The sequence below is a fragment of the Phalacrocorax aristotelis genome, chromosome 3 (genome assembly GCF_949628215.1).
Source record: "Phalacrocorax aristotelis chromosome 3, bGulAri2.1, whole genome shotgun sequence".
Lineage (NCBI taxonomy): Eukaryota > Metazoa > Chordata > Aves > Suliformes > Phalacrocoracidae > Phalacrocorax > Phalacrocorax aristotelis.
This window is the reverse complement of record NC_134278.1, coordinates 620,508-640,729: the sequence shown is the minus strand read 5'-3', so window position 1 is coordinate 640,729 and position 20,222 is coordinate 620,508. Positions and strand designations below refer to the sequence as shown.

The 20,222-nt window shown below is 50.2% G+C and overlaps 1 protein-coding gene across 21 annotated transcripts in view; it reads left to right on the top strand.

Moving 5' to 3' along the window:
• The window catches only part of DTNB (dystrobrevin beta), a 217,377-nt gene that overhangs the window by 162,109 nt on the left and 35,046 nt on the right, over positions 1 to 20,222 (top strand). Inside the window, exon 18 of one of the 21 annotated variants that reach the window (XM_075086358.1) lies at positions 7,919 to 8,725. The exons of the other annotated variants lie outside the window; for them this stretch is intronic. Within the exon in view, the coding sequence (XP_074942459.1) occupies positions 7,919 to 8,164 (246 nt within the window). The 3' untranslated portion in view covers positions 8,165 to 8,725. Of the gene's footprint in view, positions 1 to 7,918; positions 8,726 to 20,222 lie in introns of those variants that run through there. 21 annotated transcript variants of the gene reach the window in all.

Genomic DNA, 20,222 nt, shown 5'->3' with positions numbered 1-20,222 from the left:
GGTGTCTGCCCCACCGCTAACCCCCATGGGCTGCGGGGAGATATCTGCCCCACCGCTAACCCCCATGGGCTGCAGGGGCACAGCCTGCCTCACCATGGTCTTCACCGGGGCTGCAGGGCAATCTCTGCTCTGACACCTGGAGCACCCCCTCCGCCTCCTTCTTCCCTGACCTCGGTGCCTGCGGGGTTGTTCCTCTCACTCCTCTCTCCGGCTGCAATTGCGCAGGGGTTTTCCCCCTTCTTAAATCTGTTACCCCAGAGGTGCCACCACCATCACTGATGGGCTCGGCCTTGGCCAGCAGCGGGTCTGTCTTGGAGCCGGCTGGCGTTGGCCCTATTGGAGATGTGGGAAGCTTCTGGCAGCTTCTCACAGAAGCCACCCCCACAGTCCCCCGGCTACCAAACCCTTCCACGCAAACCCAGTACTGCCATCTCATTCGTTCTGCATTTAACTGAGACAACGCAGGCTGTATTCCAGGGGCGAAGGTGTCCAGGGTAGCACGGCCGTTTCGAATGGCTTGACTGTCATCGCCAGCCAGCTTTGCACCCAGTGCAGCAAGGCACTGAACCTGGTGGGGAGTGATTGCGTCGCTAAGCATTGAGTAGAGATCGGTGCTGCTCGTGGGAGGCTGATGAGGCGTGACTTGGCTGCTGAGGTTACCACCAAGTGCCTACAGAAAACTGGCATCTCCAGCAAGCGACTAGGTGAGCGCAGTGACATCTGAGAGACCAGACTCCAGTCACAAAAATGTCCTCAGAAGGCCTAGAAGCTAGGCCTAGTGTCTCTTGGCCAGTCTTGGTTAGAAAACCATGGCAAGCTGTAAGGGATTTGTATCAGGAGAGAGTCACTATTTTTGATTGTGATATTTACGAGAAAGTCCAATAACTTCTGTGCCCCGTGTCCAGAGCTGGTCTCCTGTCACTGTTTTGAACGTTTCTGCCCCGTCTTTGCCTTTGCAGGACCATCCCTTGGGATCAGTGGGGCCAGTTCTGGTCACACCCCTGAGGAACAGTACATTGTGTAGAGGTATTATTCCAGTAATGGAGTATTAAGCCACATGTTATTCATAGTCCACCACACTATTCTCTACTACTGCTAAGACTGTTGAGTCCCAGCTAATAAAGATCTTTGCCAGCGTAGATCCTAATTTACAACAGGACCATTTTCATGTCACAGCTGGTGAGAGGCTTAAATAATCTGCTAAATGTTAAAACGTCTTTGTTTTAACACAAATGAGCAGCCATTGGAGCTGCACTCTTCAATATTCGGAAGAACGTTAAAGGAATTCACAAAGATGTACATCACATGTATGATGTCTTTGGCATGTAGTACAATTCATATAACAGATCCAGAAGAGCGTCAAGCGCTCATACTCCAGCACAAGAGACCTCCTCTAATGCCAAACAGGCACAGAAATGGCTTCACAGCAGAGGAGCTCACATGGGAGCGTTTAAACACTGAAATGGAAATCTTTTCCTTTCAGAAGATGGTGGGAACCATACGGATAGCAGAGCAGATTCAGCTCATGAATTTCGAGGTTATGTTACCAATCAGAAGAAGTGGACACGCTCCCACCCAGCAATCCTTGTGAAGTCATGGAAATCGTGGGAGGGTTGCTCCTTAACCCCATGGAGAGGGAGTCAGGAGTTCCTGTTTTCCTGCCATCGTTCAGATGGAGAGTAGAGATGATACCTTTCGCTCAGCTTGAGCAGAGCAGGGGCAGCAGCGCACGTACCTTTAATGAGGTGAGCCTCTTACCCAACGGCGGCGGCGAAGCTGGGCCCAGGCAGCAAGCTAAGGTGATACCTGTGTCTCTTCCCGAGAGATGCAGACATGGAGTGGGGAATTCCCAATGGCGAAGAGCCCTGTAACAGCTGAAGAAGTCTCATCGTGTTGATATCCGAATCTGAGGCTGCTGTTCAGTTCTGCATCCATTTCTGCATCAGCCAGAGGTCCTGTACGCCTCTCCGGGGTGGGCCACTGTGATTCTGTGTGATTCTGTGATTCTGTGTCTGGGTGACTCCCACCATCACACATTTTAACATCATGCATTTTAAGATCACTTTACATGCACATTAACATCATGCATTTTAAGATCACTTTACATGCACATTAACATCATGCATTTTAACAAAGATAGGAGGAATTCCTCCTAGTGCCTCGACACCGCAGTCAGCTGCTCACGCTGCATGGCCTCGTTCATCTGCAGGGTGTGCCTCTGGACTCTGTGGGTGATTCGCAAACTCAGCACTGACGGCTCGTGTCTGCCGGCTATAGCGCTAACGTGACCCAACTCGCTTGAATGACATTCATTTATACTCGTAACTGGAAAACTTTTCTGAAGTACACGGAGGACCACCTTCTGGAGGGTGGGAGTGGAAAGCCCAAGTAGCATAATACAGAATAAGACAAAACTGCCTATTCGGGATAAATTTAAGGAAGGGACTAAGTCTAGTTACCCACCTCGCTGGCAGCCCTAAATGCCTTCTCTGGTTAAGCTGACAAGTTTTGCAGCGTGCAGGCTCTGTCTGTGCTAGTAAATGCACATGGAAGGGTTCTCCGACACTGAGGGCAACCGGCATGAGGATGCCTGCCTCCGTGCTAGCAGATTTGCTTGGCCTCCAGAACCTGGTGGCTGCGTGCAGTGTTGGGAGCGGCGCGCCTGGAACTGCCGGGGATGCGACGGCTGAGGTGTGTCATAACCATGCCAGGGAGCATTCTAACACCCAGGTACTGTAAATTACCGTGTCCCAGTGCCAGAAACACTCCTGGGTATGGTTCAGCTCACTAATATAGAGAGATATAGCTTTAGAATAAGCCTTGAGTTGGTGCCTCCTCACTAAGAGCCATGTTCATGGACCTCCTGGAGGGTATCAAACCTAGAAAGGCTGCTGAAGGAGCCATTTAGATGTTAAAGATTTAAAGTCATGTAGGGAACCAGACCTCTGTACCCAGGGTGTTTATCTGTCAGTAGACGTTTCGGAAGGGAAGGCTGGGCCTCTGCTGACACCAGCTGTTGGAGGTGAAGAAGACCTCTCCCTGCTCTTCAGTTGGCAGCACTGCCCCTAGCAGTTGACTTTTTCGGATACGAGGAGGAAGGCTTGGCAGGGAACAGCCATGGGTTACTTTCTTGGAAGTCTCTCTGCTCTGATGGATCACGCTGTCCTGTGGCGGCTGAGCGTCAGGTGAGAGACAAATCCCTGGCTGACGCGGTGGTGCTTCCTCTCACCATGGGATGAACGTACTGAAATGTAGACCGAGGTGTGGGGCTGGTGTCTGCGGAAGACCCAGGTTCTGCCTGAGGTGAAGGAAAATCCCTCTCCCCACACCAGTGGAGCATTGGCGAGTTCCTCGGGGCTCACGCAGCCCTCCCCTGCTGCCCTTTGCCATCCGCGCCGAGCTCAGCGGGCAGAGCTAACAGGACCGAGCGTGGCTCGGTCAGCAGCAGAGGAAAGGGGGCTGCTGCTTGTGTTTCTAACGCTGTGTCTAGTGGACGGCAGAGGCCAAACCCTGCGGAAGCCTGCCAGAGCCTTCCCGAATTAACACAGACCTGCAGTGGTTGGGTCTGGTGGCTTGGCATAAGCCTGCTGCTGGAGGGGGGCAGTGGAGAGGTGCGAGAGCCGCTCCTCACGCTCGGCTGGGGACACGATGGCCTGTTGCCGTCAGTCCAGAGGGGGATCTAGTCATTCTGTTCCATTTTGGAGGGCTCACAAAGAGCACAAGGGGGTAAGTGCTGTCAAACACAAACTAAAACAGTAGAGAGCACGTAGATGTTTTGAATCCTGAATTGTAGTAACCAGAGATGTTTTCCAAAACAGCAGTTAGGAAAGTTGTCGGGGAGAAGTGTGGTTTTCCCTGTGCTCCCGCTGTCCCGTGGCGAGGTAACGGCCGTGAGGCAGAGTGGCTCTGCAGAGTCCCACTCCATTCATGCCTTCCCTGAATCGCATTCCTCTCTACTTAATCACGTTTTGGATTGCACAGCTAGAAACAGGCAGGAGTTTGTTCAGTTTCTTGTCTTCCAAGCCTTCGCTGGGAGAGGCACATGTGCCAAGTCGCAACTTTTAAGCCGCTACCATTTTTAACAAAGCTCTGTGCAAAAGCTTTGCAGCTACACTTGCTTTCAACGTGGAGGAAAGATATGCTTATCCGCTCTAACGTACTGCAACACCAGCTGAAGGGGGTGGGTTTATTTTCTAAACAGATCCTCTGTCAAGGAGCCGCCCAGCGTGAAAATTTTTCAGTTCTTACCTTCTGGAGGTTTCTGTTTATTTGCATACTCGTTTGTTTTAATGTGCTTTATTTGTGAAAAGAGGATTAGAAATGAAGTGCCGTTGGAGCGTTTACACCAGGGCGTGCGGTACTCGCACGCAGCAGTTCCGATAGATTTATCATGGGTGGTTGTAAGGAAAGTCAAGGCTTGGTCGTGTGCCACGTGCTCAGAGGGGCTCCAGGAGCCCCAAGAACTTTTTTCTGCATTCAGAATATTCTCCCCTCCCTCTGATGTCCCATTTTGATGTTAATAAATTTGAAACACGGCGGCTGCAGGAGAGGTCCTTGCTTTGAGGAGGCACGTCGTACTGCCCTGGGCACGGCAGCGCTGCTGTCCGCTGGCCGTGCCGCCGCCGCGTGGCAGAAGGGAGGGTGTTGAGGTGCGTTTCACTGGGGCGGAGTGGCTGGTTCACACCCCGCTTTGGTTGCAGTTCCCACCCGCGGGCTCCTGCGCCGTTGCAGAAATGGGAAAGCTGTCCCATCCCAAGAGACCCTCTGCCCTGGGGAGCGGGGGCGCGGGGCACAGCTTTGGAGGGAGGTGGTGTGTAGGAAAGAGGGTGAATATATAATATATAATGTAGTATATAATGTAGCGCCTGTTTTGTGGGTTTCTTAGAACCATAGAACAGTTTGAGTTGGAAGGGACCTTTAGAGGTCATCTAGTCCGACCCCCATGTTCTTCAGGACAGCTAAATACAGCTAAATACAGCCAGTTCTCCCTTATTTCTGCAGTGGACCCTGGGGCGCCCCAGGCACCAGAAGAGCCCAGGTCTTGCAACGGGGAGGTGGTGCAGAGGCAGCCCCGTGCCCTAGCACTGTGCCGACCTCCCCAGTGCAGGTCCAGCGCCCGTCCTGCCGGCTGCGGGCTAGCTCCAGCAGAGCTCCTGGGTGCTCCTGCACTCCCTGGGAAGCCCAGGCTCGCAGGGGCTCCTTTCGCACCAGCCTAGCACAGGAGCCAGCTCAGGCATCGTGATGCGCCCCAGCAGATAAATGTGGAGATCGGGGGAGCTGCTGCAGAAACTGTGGCTTTGCTCAGACTTAGCTTGGGTCTGACCTGCTGGGACTAATAATGCATTAGACCCCAGCTGCTTGCTGCAGAACCGCAAGCACCACCGCACAGCACCCAGCTCTGGGAGCTCAGCACCAGGGCGCCCAGGCTGGACTCAACCAGAGTGAATCCAAAGCAGCGGTCAGCACGCAAGAGCATCATCTCTTCAAGCCTAAACTTGCCTTGGATGCAGAGGTGCATGGCAGCGGTGCTCGAGCTCATAACCACCACCCGATCTGAGCTGTCTCCGCATGGGTGACATGACCAAGCCGTAGTTGGGACGATGGCCCAGAGACCGCAGAGTAAGAACAGTGTCCGAGCATGGGCTCTCGGTTTGGGGCGTACTAACAACGGCTTTATTCTGTGAGTCGCTTCTATGAGAAATCTTGCTTCTTGGCAGTTTACTAATACGTTTCAAATACCCAGATATGCTTGTCAAATGCCCAGGGTTCAGCTTTACGATAAGCTGTCCTAGACAGCAAAGTCAGCTTGAAACACTCCTTTTCCTGCGCCGGTGTTCACCGCTCCAGCAATTATGTCCACGCAGTTTTTAAGGGCCACGGTACAAATCAGAGCACTGAAACTGCCCTACTTGAAAACAGCATCCCTAGAAAAAAAGATGAAGCCAGGATCTCTTGTAACTACACCTTCATTGACCTCCGAGGACTACTGACCCGGGCTGGAAGAGGCTGGATGCCATTCCTGAGGTTGACCTTTTTGTGGCAATCATTTAAACCCCATGGTACAAAACAGGTAGTGAGCACCTGCGGTTCGGGAGGTGCAGTGATGGACGTGGTAAGGTACGTGCCCCTTCGGAGCAGCAAGAGAAAAGGATAGTTTGTAGGATCAGGATCAAGAAGGTGATAAAGGGTGACAAGCAATGTCTGTCCAGAGTCGGTGATTATTTAGAACCAGGAATTCAGTGCTTAAGCTTATCCTGTAGGAATATTTCATCGGTCACCATTAAAGAGCTCGTATACAAGGTCAGAGTGGGTTGGTTTTTTTGTTGAAGACTTTCTCCCACATCATGGGTGTTTCTGGCCTTTCTCACTTGTTCATGAGAATTGAGTGGTTTGTTGGTGGTATTTTTCATTTCACATAGATGTTTCCACCAAAGCATTTGTTGCCACATTTTGGGATAGATGTTCATGAGCCTAAAGATGTTGTGTTTCTGTTGCGGAGATACCATTAGGATGACTGGGGAGATGTATGACAAGGATTTGCATTTGTTTTGGCAAGATATAATTTCGCTTGGTGTTTGTTTAGTCCCTAAGAAATGCGATGCTGATGATGAGTTTGGCAAGACTGAAAGCTAGAAGACAGAATTCTGGAAAAATTTATTTTAACCCTGTTTTCTTTGAGCATGGACTGTAACTGGTTGAACGATTACCCTATAGAGTCCAGGATGTGAAACATGTATTGCTTCCCTGCTGAATTTCATAGCCATGCTGACTCTTCGAAAAAAACAATTTTTCCTTCACTTTGTAGCCAAGGACCTGCTCTATTATGTAAATAAGCTTAAGTGCAGACAGCGCGTGCGCCCCCTTCCTTCAGGATACGACCCAGCGTAACACTTAATTCTCTGCAATTACTGACTCCTTCTACTGTGCTGCAGCACTGGGTTGGCACCCAAATACAGCGGATTGATGCCATAAATAGGGGATACGCTTCGCTTTCCCACAGCGTGTCAATCTTAACCAAGCTACGTAGCCGTACTTTTTCACATCTTTCTGGATTCAGTTGAGTGTGTCCATTTCAGAGGCAGGGAAAGCCGATACTTTCTTAGACATTCAAGACTCTCCAACAAGATGTTGATGAAATTCAAATGAGAGCAGTTGCCTGTATCCTGGCTGTCACTTCTAGAAAGGATTGCTTCTCATACGCAATCATGGAAAATACGGCAGAAGCCCGCGTTGCAGCCGCGGATGCCGTAACTGCGTCCCGAAGCACTGCCTGCTGTACACCTTGCAGGAGCGCCGTCCGTCCACGTAGCTGACCTGCAGACGTTCAGTAGGGTGGAAGGTGTGTAATGCTGTTAATGCCCAGTAATTTGATTGCACAGAAATTAATACTAAACGTGTTCCTCTGTGTGCATCTGTAATACTTTCCCTCCTATCATCATCCAAGCCTAGAAGGGTAATCAAAGCCACATGAAGGACATCTGGATCCAGGGTTGGTTTATATGGCACCTGGCCCTTATTAATAGTAATGAGGAAATGGCAGTTTGGGATTTCTTGACCTCACATGAAATTCATTTCACTGGGCAAAGGTTGCTAACAGATGGCAGCAATTTGGGGCTCGTTTCATCATCTGTTACACAGGCTTTATTGCTCCACTTTGGCCCTTTCCTTTGTAAGGAGCTATCCCTTTTTCCACCTTGTCTCTTTATAAGGGTTGTCTTTTTCAAAGGGAGTCCTGAAACATCTTGTTAAAGCATGTTATATGCAGCACAAGGGCTTAGGAATGGTCTGATACGACAAAATGATCCCTCTGAGCATAAATCACTCTTTTACTAACTGTGTTGTAAACTTTTATCTTTTTGAAGTTGGTAGTTTCTTCTGAGGTACTGGCCTCGCTCCAATTTGTTCTTTATTTCCCCAGCCCACAAGTACACTTTTGCACTCCCGGCTTGGAGCGAGCGAAAGGGCTTTGAGAAGACACAGCCCCGTAACTGTGGACACAACGCGCGGTCTCACACCAGCGCGTGTGTCACCGGAGCCTAACTCAATCACGTGCCCCGGCGAGCTGCGTGCCAGCGAGCCTGCTTTTGACGAGCGCGTAACACCTATAGAGAGGGGTTGCATTTTCATTTTGGCGGTGACCTGGCTGTTGTCACGTCGGTGTTGATTCGGTTGCCCGTGAAAAGCGTCCCTGGTGGAGCGGCTGAGAGGAGATCTTTGCAGGGCTTGCTCTAGCTTGTTTGAGGGTTGGCTGGAAGGTGGTTGGGTGTCCTGCCGGCCGGCCGTGGAGCTAGTTGCCAAACGGGACCGTTTGTGGTGCTCCTGAAAGGGTAAAACCTTTGAGCTGTGTGGTTTTGCTTTACTTTTTTTTTTTTTTTTTTTTTTTGTAGTTACAGCTGATGTGAAGCATGCTAGAAGGAAGGTAAAGAACCTGGAAAATACAGATGCAGTGCTGTTTAGTATTAAAGAAATATTATGAATTCAAGACCTTGGAAACGATGAGGTTCAATATTTCCTTACTCAGATGTTATGTTAGCCATTATCATGATAGCTTCCTCTTGTACAGTGATGGCTACTGCACTGCAACAACATGTATTTACAACCTAGCTATCAAAAAACTTCAAATCATCAAACACTGGTGTAAATATTACACTGTACTACAGAAATGAAAAAAAAACCATACCTGCAATCAATTTATCTGTAGTGCTAGCTCAGAATAGTCTTACCTAAGAGCCTGACTGTATGAAATATCTGTTCCAGCTGTAGATTTGGCCTTTCACGATGCTTTCAGACTGAAACCTCTTGGGGGTTTTACTTATCAAAGTGAAATGAAAGTTGTTCTAACTACTAAAATCGTCGTGTAATCCAAATTGGGTTTAGAAAGAAATGCTTGTATTGTATTTGTGATTTAGTCTGCCTACTGTAAATACCCCTACAGTTTTGCAAGCCTAAAGCAGATGTGCTTAAATCCACAGAGAATTAAAACAACAGAGAAATAGAAAATCTCGGTATTCTAACTGATGTCGTTCGGAAAAACCCTGCTCACGTGAATATTAATTTTCTTTTCTCTGAACCTTTCTCTGTTGAAATAGTTTCACCAAGTGGAGGTGGGGGGGGGTGCTTGCTTTAAGAAAGATCTGAATCCCAGTAGCCTCCTGGGACTGAAAAAAACAAAGCACCAGTGCACCCGTGGTACAGTCAAACCCCATCGTCTCTGCTCATTTGAAAACATTACATGTTTGCTTCTAGCAGCCGCCGTTCTCCAGATCATTGGCAGTTTAATCCTGCTTCTGACAACATTAATGAGTTCATCAGATTAAATAAAATACAGAATTCCAGAAGATTTACATCTTGTAAGTTGGGTTACGCCATTATGAATGCTCTTGGCACTCATGCGTGTCAAGGTCGGACTCTGCTGAGCATTGCTGCGCATCCAGATATCGGGTGCGCCCTGTCTGCGCGTGGCCGGAACGATCGTGGCAGCCTCGGTCAGTACTGCCCTTGGTGAGGTCGGTTTGGCAAGTTCTTAGCTCCAACTACTGCTCTCAAAGATTTCTGCAGTCCCTCTCATCCACTGATGTACAGCTTCAGTAGTTGGCGTTGACCTGTTTGGGCTGGATGCTGACACTCAGGGTCACTCCAGCCCAGCCTCTATCTTCAGATCACAGAATCATGGAATCATTCAGGTTGGAAAAGACCTCCAGGATCACCAAGGCCAACCCCCAACCCAACAACCCCAGGCCTCCCAAACCATGGCCCCAAGTGCCACGGCTGCACGGTGTTTGAACCCCTCCAGGGACGGTGACTCCCCCACCTCTCTGGGCAGCCTGTGCCAGGGCCTGACCGCTCCGGCAGGGAAGGCATTTTCCCTCACATCCAACCTAACCCTCCCCTGACGCAGCTTGGGGCCGGTTCCTCTTGTCCTGTCACTGGTGACTTGGGAGCAGAGACCAGCCCCCCCCTCACTCCAGCCCCTTTCAGGCAGCTGCAGAGAGCGAGAAGGGCTCCCCTCAGCCCCCTCTTCTCCAGGCTAAAGCAGATATCCCTTTACACATCCCTCTTCCTCCTCAGTGTAGGAGACTGGAAACCTCTGGTCCCCAGATCTCCCACTGCTGATACTGGCCGATATCAAGAACAACATCATCTTGATAGCAAGGATATCAGGAATATTCACCACCCGTTTCAGATCCAAAGACTTACTTTCATTGTCAAGAACGGTTGCAGACAACACGTCACCCGTGACATTAGGAGATGCCTTCTGGGCTCATCGTCTCCTGGGACCGCAGGAGTAGCCTTTGGCAAAGCGCTGAGCTCCATCCTGCCCAGCCTCCCTACCAGGGAAGCCATTGCCAAAGCTCTTCATAGCTTTATAGAACAATTACGTGAGGTGGTTATACATGATGAGAGAGGGTCAGGCTTGATGTCTAGAAAGTCTTTCCCAGCTCTGTACTACCCTAAAAAACAGCAGGCAGCTGAAGATTATTAGAAGAATTCATGAGTTCTAGAGACTCTATTGATCGCGGCCCTGGTCATCGTCAGTGAAACCTCTTAAGAGATTTGATAATGTGGATGATGTTCAGCCACGCCGCAGTACTGGCCTTCAAGGCACCCACGTTCAAATGGTTGGAGGTCAGCGCTAAGCCAGGCTGCCAGGATTTGTGTACCTTATCCCGTCCCCGTTCTCGCTCCCTGGATGTGTCAGTACTGCAGGGAAACCCATTTGCTGAGGGGCACCCCTAAAGGCTGGTGACTGCAAAGGCCCGAGTTCTTCTGCGTCCCCGCCTGCAAGCTGCCAGACCACAAGAGCCAAGCCCAGCTTTTATTTAAACTGGAGCAGGGTGATTCTCTTCCTCTTAAGACTCTGAGGTGGTAATGAGGGATGCAGGGGAGCTATCGAGGCAGCTGGGTCAGACAGCAGGAGGCATCTCAGAAACCAAGAGCAGCATGGAATGATGATGGAGAACACCAGGGATGCAAGCATTGGGTTTCCCTTGGAAAGGAAGTAAGAGGAAAAAGTCTAGAGTTGGCGTTTATCGGGTGGACTGTGTGCGCTGCCATGTGCACTGCCTCCCCGACATCTCAGCTCCCTGCTGCAAGGCCTGCGGGCCACCGGCCCAGCCAAGGCAGCCGTTGCTCTCACAGCGTCGTAGGCAACTGCTGCTCTACCCACAGGGAAAAACCCAAAATACAGCAGAGATCATCAATCTGTGTCATCTGCAACCGTGCATGCCGCTCAGCTGACAGCTCTGTGAATTTGATGCTGGTTTTGTGAACCATCTGAGAATAAGGGAGCATGAAATTTAAGAAACTTCACCGCTCTGCCCGTGGCATCAGACACGAAGGGGCAGAAGCTGTTGCCTGTGCCTCCTGTCTCCATTTGCATGCCAGTCTGCGCTTCTCGTGATCCTTCTTCTCTCAAGTGATGCTTGTTACACGCGCTTGTTACAAAGCAGCATATGCTTGGTGCTGTAGATAGGAGCTAACGATCGGTTTTATTCCCAGTGGTTTTTTCTTTCAAAGAAGGAAGGGAGCTTTTTTTTTTCTGATGCTTGACCCAAGAAGATGCAAAAAAAAAAGGTGCCTCTATCTGAGGTTCAGGATGGTAATGCTCGCTTTGCTCCTTGCTGTCCTCCAGCTCAGAAGTGATATGGCCAGAATATGCCCTATTCTTATTTTCCTATGTAAGCTCCTGGAGAATGTGAGGAACAGATGATATCATCTTAGGGAACAAAATATACAGGGACTGGTCTGCTCTCAATCGGCAAGAAATTTCCTATCAGAGGCACAACACCTAGGTTTGACCCCCTCGTCAGTGTGCGTTCTGTGCCTGGGACACAGGGTGATACACCAGCACGCACATCATGCTTGGTGTGACCGTCTAGGTGACCAGCTGGGAGCTCTCCATCAGAAAACACACTCCAGAGAGGGAGGAGAGAAGCTGCATAGGCCGTTCCTTGGGCCTCGCTCTCTTACAGCGACAGGACGATGCCTTTCAGATTATCTCCCTTCCTTTCGTGGCTATTTGCAGCTCACCGGAAGACCAAGGCATCGCATCAGAGCCTCTCATGACGCGTCATGTTCCGTGTCCATGTGTTATTAATTAGCTCATGAGCCACTCCTTCCAAAGATCAAAGGAGCTTTGCCAGGCCACGAGGAGGTTGCTTTTAAAAACATGCCTCCAGCAGCTGTAAGGCGATGGAGCAGCCTACTGCCTTTTGCTGAACGTGCGGTCCTTGGTTTGAGTCTCAGCACACTTGGGGGGAGCAGTTCTTCAAGCTCAAATTCACATAGCAGCTGATGCTGCTGACACCATCTAAAGTGGATTCTGCTGCCTCAGATTTCTCTTAGATCTAGTAAATCTTCCACCTTTTACTAAAGGTGCAAGTCCAGTTTACTTTTTATGGGTCCAGGAGCGCACGCTCACGGGATTCGCGCTGCCACACCCTCCGAAGAAAGGAGCCAGTGCTTATCCTGCCCTCACAGGGCTGTTGGACCAGGGTGAATCCCACAAGCATCCCTCCTATTGCTCATTTCCTAAGCCCGCAGCTAATGCGGGCGTCTGCCCCGTGCCAGGAGCGGCGTCTCAGCTGTCCCGGGTGCAGCCGTGCCCGTGCCGAGGAGCAGAGGGAGCCCAGGCTTGCGCCGGCTCCCGCGGAGCCGAGAGAAGATTCCTCCCAGCTCATGCACGAGGGGCACCTAAACACCCACCCGAGATCCGGCCTCCCTGCGTGGCGCTTTCGGTAGGTAAGTGACCATCCTCTCTTCTTCGTTCGGGGATGCTGCCTGCCCGAAGCCAGGCGGCCAGCGTGGCCATGCTTACTAAGCCGCTGAGCATCGCTAATATTGCTGGGAGGGAGGAGAAGGAGGAGAAATGAGGTTCGTACTGCAGGCTCAGTGACTAAGCAGCTTCACTGGCTGTTTCCTATGGCACCCCCTTATGCTTTCCTGGTCTCTGTGTAGGCCACTGCCTGTGGAGGCACAGACCGAGGAGTAACTTCACGCACAGAGCGTTTGGTTACTCAAACGGATGAGGTTATTCACTTGCAAAGTGTTTGCAGCATCCTTGCACGACAAGCCCTACAGACGACTGATCTGCATTTGTTATTGATTCTGTTAAAAGCCATCCTTAAAAAAGGATGACAAATCCTTGAGAATTTTATAGGTAGCACACTTCAGAAAAGTAGTGAAAGTTGCTAAGTAACCAGCTGCTACTTACCTCTGAAAATTTATGAGACCGTGGCTTCAAAGAGTGTGGAAATGACTAGTTAAGAGCACTGTAAGCCTTCCATTTTCTGCATAAAGCATAGGTATATTTATCCAAAGAACTACAAATTTCACTGTAGCGCAGCAATTTTTCTCAGTCCAAAAAAAAATATTTATTCGTAATCACAGTATTCCTGAAATGGGTTTAAAAAGTGTACTTTGATCAGTTTCTACAGAAATTCACAAAGCTGCATTAGCAATGCGTTATGCTTTCCTTAAGCTGTGTTCCTGGTTGTATTGTAGCCTTCTCATCAAACACTTCATTTATCTTTTAATCTATTTTAACCACTTTACAGCTATTCAGAGAAAACATTTAGATATAGAAATCAAACCGTGCGCGTTTTTCATTATTCAGCGGTTAGATTTAAGTTTATTCAGAGTGAAATAGGCATTTCTGAATCCTTGTCAAGACTATTTATTGCGCCAGTCTGCGGTCAGTGAAAGACACATCGTCCTAATAATCTTCCCTCCGAGTGCTTGGCTGTGTATATCGGCTGTCGGCACACACCGCCGCCATGTAGCGAGCTCTGCTCGTTTTGGAGGAGAAGGCAGAGACTCGAGCAGTGTCTCGCTCGAAGAGCGAAACCGATGGCACTGGCTCCGGCGCCGCTGCGCGGGACCCGAGCGCGTCGTGGTCACTGTCTTCATAAAAGTAACGTTTTCTGAGAGAGTTTGTGGCCAGAGAGGTTTCCTTGTGTTTCTGTGACACGTAAGCTCCACGTCTGACACTTGTCTTTCAGGAGGAGCGTTAGGACGTGGACAGTAGAGAGAAAAGGACGAATCCTTCTCCAGGAACAAGAGAGAATAAAGAGCCTGGAAAAGAGCTCAGCGCCCTCGGCCATGGCGGTGGCAGCGCCCGGACGCTGTGGGACCCTCTCTCTCCCTGCACGGAGCGATTTGTGGTCCTGCTCACGTGCCTTCAGAGCGAGTCCTTGTGCTGGACCACGGGAGCATCACCTGCAGTACCTGCAGGGTGTTCCCGGGTGGTTGAACCGCCGAGGCATCGCAGGGGAAGGAGCCTGGGGCTGAGGCACAGCATCTGGCAACTTCTAGGCCCTTGATCCTTTCATGTAATATGTGTAGGTTGGTCTCAGTGCAGCCCATTCCCCGTCCATGTCTTGGAGAAACGCAGGTTGGTCCTCGCTGTATTCTCGTTACCCAGGGATAAGAGCACTGTGAGCAGGTCTAATTCATTTTAACTGGAAGAGGGGAATAATATTTTTCCATCTATACACGTTTTCACAACTGAAAACAATCCAGAGCGTGGCTCTCTGAGGATTTAGGTCTTTAGACTGGGAGAAGCTCAGGGTGAGGAGGTGCAGAGGAAGTTCAGTGTCCGACCTGCGACACAGCCCAGCACAAACACTGAAACCACCAGAGACCGTGGAAGTTGGGAATTGCCACATTCCCCGCAGCATCACACCGGTGCTTCTCGGACAACACGAGCTGCATTCCCAGCGCTAAGTTTGGCTGACGAAGCTGCTGTTGATGACTCTCTGCAGTCAGTGGTCCCCCGAAGAGCAGGCCAGAGAGGCTGAACCAGCACCCTGCTCTGAATCACTTTCCGGAGGATGCTGTCCCTCGCACCGTTGACTTCAGCATGGCCTCAGGAGGTCGGCCCCGCTAAGCGAAACTAGACTTTGCGAAAAGCCCTGCCTCCCCCAGCGCTCAGCAGGGTCTCTATTTATAGTCCATTGACAAGTAGTTTTCATCTCTTTCTCGATTTTCAGCACATAAAAGGTTTTCAGAAGAAGAGTGGATGAAAAAGCGAAAACTTTGTGCGCAGTTCTTGGGAACACCGAAGGAGCACGTGGTTTTTCTTAGTCACCCTTCGTGGACTCTGCAGCAGTCATCTCCGTACCCTGATGTTGATGATGCTGCTTCAGTTACGCGAAGCAGCACGGCGACTCTGTCCCTGCTCCACCAGTGTTAACTTCTGGCTGTTTCAATTGCATAAAGCTTCACATAAAACCCCAAAAGGTGAGATTTGAGGACTTCACAGATTCAGCTAGGGACAGCTAGCCAAAGCAGGGCCACATTTCATTGTTTATGTCTTGACTGTTGGAGCCCGAGTAGGCATAGTAACCTTCCCGGCTCAGCTCCTGGCCAGTCCCTGCAGCCTGTCAGCGCTGTTGGTTGCAGACCATCTCCCTCGTGAAAAATGCAGTATTTTTTCACATTCCAGGCGGCTCCTAGTCCCTGCCCTGCAAGCAGCGTGTTGCAGAGCCTTCGTGTGCTCCCTGCTCCTGCTGGCCCGAGCGCCTCTGTTTCGGGGCCAACACTGGAACATATATGTGGGGCTACAGCCTGTATTTCTAAATTAATCACGCCTGTTCCAGCCATTTCCATGGCACAGCTCTGTGCGGACTTTTTGGCGGCAGATTAGGCTACAGCAACACCTGCCTTGGCAGTGTTTGTCACCAACGCAGAACTTCCCAAGCACAGCCTCCAGTGTCCTTGAGGACTGCATAAAATATCGGGAGAGTGTTCCAGGAAATGATGGAAGCCATGAAGAATTTAAATATTTTCCTGAGTTTTCTGTCCTCGCCCACATTCTGTCTTCACTGGCTTCCTCTCCTTTTTGCCAACAAACTCAAACCTTGAGCCACGTTTTTTGAGGTCCTGCAAAAACATCGAGTGCTCTGTTGCTTTTGCGCTTCCTCTCTGACCTGACAGCCACGGATTTAAACAGCAGACGAAAGACCTTGTAAACCCATCCAGTGTTTTATCCCTTTTCAGCATCTGAAGCCTTATCATTAGTTAACGATTAACTCTCAGATGCAGTTAGTAATTGTTTCCATCACTACCCCACATCAGCCTCCCCTTGGGACGACTCTATACCTTTTTTCCTCTGCATACGTCAGTAAGGTCTCAAGGGCTCAATCTGGAACCAGAATTACCGTTCTCCTCCTCCACCCCATGGCCACTGTGGGTCTCTTTATGGGCGTTTACACCCAGTGACTTGCAGCAGTTACACGGCCCTCCTGGCAAGTGGCGATCCCCGTTGCAAACTGCTAATGGTTCTCCCTCCTCACTCATGAGCTGGCTCTGAAGATCTCCTTGGGATGATCCTCCTGTAGGTGGGAGGATCTCTGGACGTCCCCAGTCCAGCCTCCTGCGCGGAGCAGGTCCCGCTGGAAGAGGGCCTACTGAAAGGGGCTGGAGTGAGGGGGGGGTCGGTCTCTGCTCCCAAGTCACCAGTGACAGGACGAGAGGAACCGGCCCCAAGCTGCGTCAGGGGAGGTTTAGGTTGGGTGTGAGGGAAAATACCTTCCCTGCCAGAGGGGTCAGGCCCTGGCACAGGCTGCCCAGAGAGGTGGGGGAGTCACCGTCCCTGGGGGCGTTCAAACACCATGCAGCCGTGGCACTTGGGGCCATGGTTTAGGAGGCCTGGGGGTATTGGGTTGGGGTTGGACTCGATGATCCTGGAGGTCTTTTCCAACCTCAGTGCTTCCATGAGTCCATGATTCTACGATTCCATGACCCGCACGTGCTGAGCGGGGAGGACGGCTCCCTTCCCTGGCTCTGCTGACTGCTAACACACCCCAGGAGGTGGCTGCCCTTTGCTGTGAAGGCACGCTGCTGGCTCCTCACCCACGGGGCTTGCCTTGCGCCTTCCGCGTCCTTCCTGGATGGGCAGCAGCGACGTGTCGGGGAGGCTGGGAGCCCAGCCTTGGACTTCTTCCCCTATGGCAAATACATTTGTTCACTCCACATAGCATTAGTCTGTAGTGAGTAGTATATGAAATAAGTGCAGTAAAACAAATAGCCCAGGAGGAATAGCGTTCTGGTGATGGGCACCTTGCACGCATCAAGAGGAACATGCCTTCCCGGAGAGACGTATTGCTCTGAAATATGGAGTATCTCGTGCTGTTGTCAGACGGGTCAGATAAAGTCTGATCCAAACCATGAAGCAAATGTAGGTGTTTATTGGGTCTAAAAGAAGAGTTTTGGCTGAGAAGTCTCCTCTCTGGATGGCTTCCTTCAAGCTTTACTGAGTAACACAACAGTTGCAAGCTCAGAGAAACCAGATTTTTCAGTAATTGCATGGTACTGTAAGAAACCGTTTTCTCTTTTGAAAGTAACAAGATTCTGTTGATGTGTTTGTGTCATTTATCTTTTCCATGAAGCAGGTGTTTCTTGCTCAAAGCAGACTTTTTAAAGTGACTGAAACGTTTCAATTCCTTGGGAAGCCTACTGTTCCCCTACCACTGTTTTTCGTGCCCTCCTTCAAGTTTGTGTTGCCTAAATGTAGAAAATGGGGGGTTTGTTTGAAGAAGTCCCCAAGGCTAGGAACTTCACCTTTCAGTGAGCACGTTTATGTTCAGAAGACATTCACATTTGCATAGCAAAGGTTCTCAAATATTCAGAAATGTCAAAATTATGTCGCACGCACAGATTTCACGGTGCTCTTAGGTTAATGTGCTACACCTGCTCCTAAGGATCAGACGGTAGGCAATGCGTGGCACAGAGAGTGTGTGGGAGCGGGGTTTGCTTGCACCATGAGCTCCCCCCTTCCCAAGCCCATGCTTGCCGCGGTGGGTGACCACCTGCACGGCCGCGCTGCCCCAGAGCCACGCAAACCCCCGGGAGGCGGAGGACCAGCACAGCTTTTCGGTGCACTGGGGTTCCTATCCGGAAGCCCCCGGGCTCTCTGGCTGCTCCTTAGGGAAGGGTTGTTGGTGTTACCCCCTGGCTTCCTTCTCAGACTGGCATGGACCCTTACAGGCTCCCTGTCGTAGTTTAACCCATTGGCAACTAAGCACCGCACAGCCGCTCGCTCGCTCTCCCCCTCCCTGGTTGGGTGAGGGAGAGAATAGGGGGAAAAGAGTAAAACCCTGGGGCTGAGATAAAGACAGTTTAATAGGACAGCAAAGGAAGAGAAAATAATAAAAACAATGAAAGAATATACAAAGTAAGCGACGCACAACGCAATTGCTCACCACGCGCCGACCGATGCCCAGCCCGTCCCCGAGCCGTGGTCGCTGCCCCCCAGCCAGCTCCCCCCCGATGATATACTGGGCATGACGTCATATGGTGTGGGATGTCCCTTGGGCCAGTTGGGCTCAGCTGTCCCGGCTGTGTCCCCTCCCAGCTCCTTGTGCACCTGGCAGAGCATGGGAGGCTGAAAAGTCCTTGACTAGTGTAAACATTACTTAGCAACAACTAAAACATCGGCGTGTTATCAACATTGTTCTCATACTAAATCCAAAACACAGCGCTGCACCAGCTACTAGGGAGAACATTAACTCTACTCCAGCCGAAACCAGGAGACTCTCCCATGGCACTTGTTTCTTGCCCAAAAGTCCAGATGCCCATCTTGGAAACCAGCCTGAGCAGGTCATGGACCCCTGCAGGCGAGCGACCATTTGACCAGCTAGTCTGATGTCCTTTTTATCACAGGACACCTGGTTAATTCAGGTTTTGAATCCAGTAAAATGCCATTCTGTATTAAATTGTTGAGCCAGAAATGTCTCTAACGTGACTGCGAAAACGTGCCGGTACAAAGGACCGTTGGTTGGCAATGCAAGTTTTCCCACTGCTGCATCGCACGGTGTTGAAAAGCATGTTGTCTCCGTTGCAGGACGCACCTGTCTGGCTTCAGCTGGGTTTGATTTTACCTTTCCTTGCTTGATTAAACATCTCTGGTGTGCTGTATTTTCATCCTGTGAATGTATCTACCTGTTTAGATAAAGTCAGCGCTTAGTTATCTTTTGGATAACCTGAGAAGGCAGATGTCTGCTAGTCTTTTCAAATCTTTAGCTAATGCCTCTGCTTGGCTTTTTTCTTGTGAGCACCTTCTCCTCCTCAATCTCTGTTTTACGATGTGGTCTCTAAAAAGTATATACTCTGAATAGATATTCTAAAATACTCTAAAAGTCTTTTGCTCCGGTGTTCCAGAATCATCACCATTGGCACCCTCGGTACTCACTGGCTGCCCTTCTCTTCTGCCGCAGCAGCCAACTGAAAGGTCCTGTTAATGGTCGTCAGTTACAGTCCTTCAATTTTTTGTTGATTATAGTCTCCTGTCAGCTTTTTCCTATTATTTTGCCTGTTTTTAACATTAGGCTAACTGGCCTTAGCTACCCAATCATTCTGCTTTTTCTTTTTATTATTATCCAGGAAAATGCTAATGTACCGCTTGGAATTTCCCTGTTACTTCAAGATTTATTAAAAATGGATATCAGTAGGCCAAAACACTCTTCAAGCAACTCTTCAGGGACTCTTAGGTTCGAGTTATCCAGCCTGCTGCCTTTAAAAACAAGTATTTTCAGAGAACAGTGTGCTGAATACTGAAATACCGTGCTGTGACCAAGTCAAAATCTGGTCCCAGAACAACAACAGGTTTCCCCAGCATCAATTATTTTGTCTTTGTTCGCCGCCCTGACGTCCAGGCAGCGGTCTGGTGTTGGGGACGGTGCACTTGGTGGAAGAAAACTGTGGTTTCTAACCGTTCTAAACTCTAGGAGGGTTCCTAGGGCAACTCTCGCAGACCCGTCTCGAATTTAAATCCTCCCAAACCGTGCAGCTTCACTTTGCGAGTAGGTGCTTAAGGAAGAGCTCGTCCTGCTCCCTCGCTTGCTGTGACACTGAAATCCATTAGCGCTCTCCGTCCGTATCAGCTTCCTCACGGACCCGCTGCGTTCAAGATCTGGAGTTCTGGGTTAACGATACATCGAAAGGAAAAATACTTGAGAAGGTGTGCTGCCACCCCCACCCATCTTTTCCTCTTCACGTTCTTCACCTTTCCTGAACAGGAAAAAGTTGGATTTCAAGAGGCCAAGCGCGCAAGCTCTCTGTGATCGCGGTGTCAGCGCCATCGGTTTCTGCCGACCCGCTAACCACGATTTCTGGGGGTTTTTTTTGCTTCTTCTTTGGACTTCCGGGTAACGAGAGAACTATCTGTGTTCTTACGTCTGAGTTTTCACAGCACAGTTTCACAGTCTGAGTTTTCCTAGGTG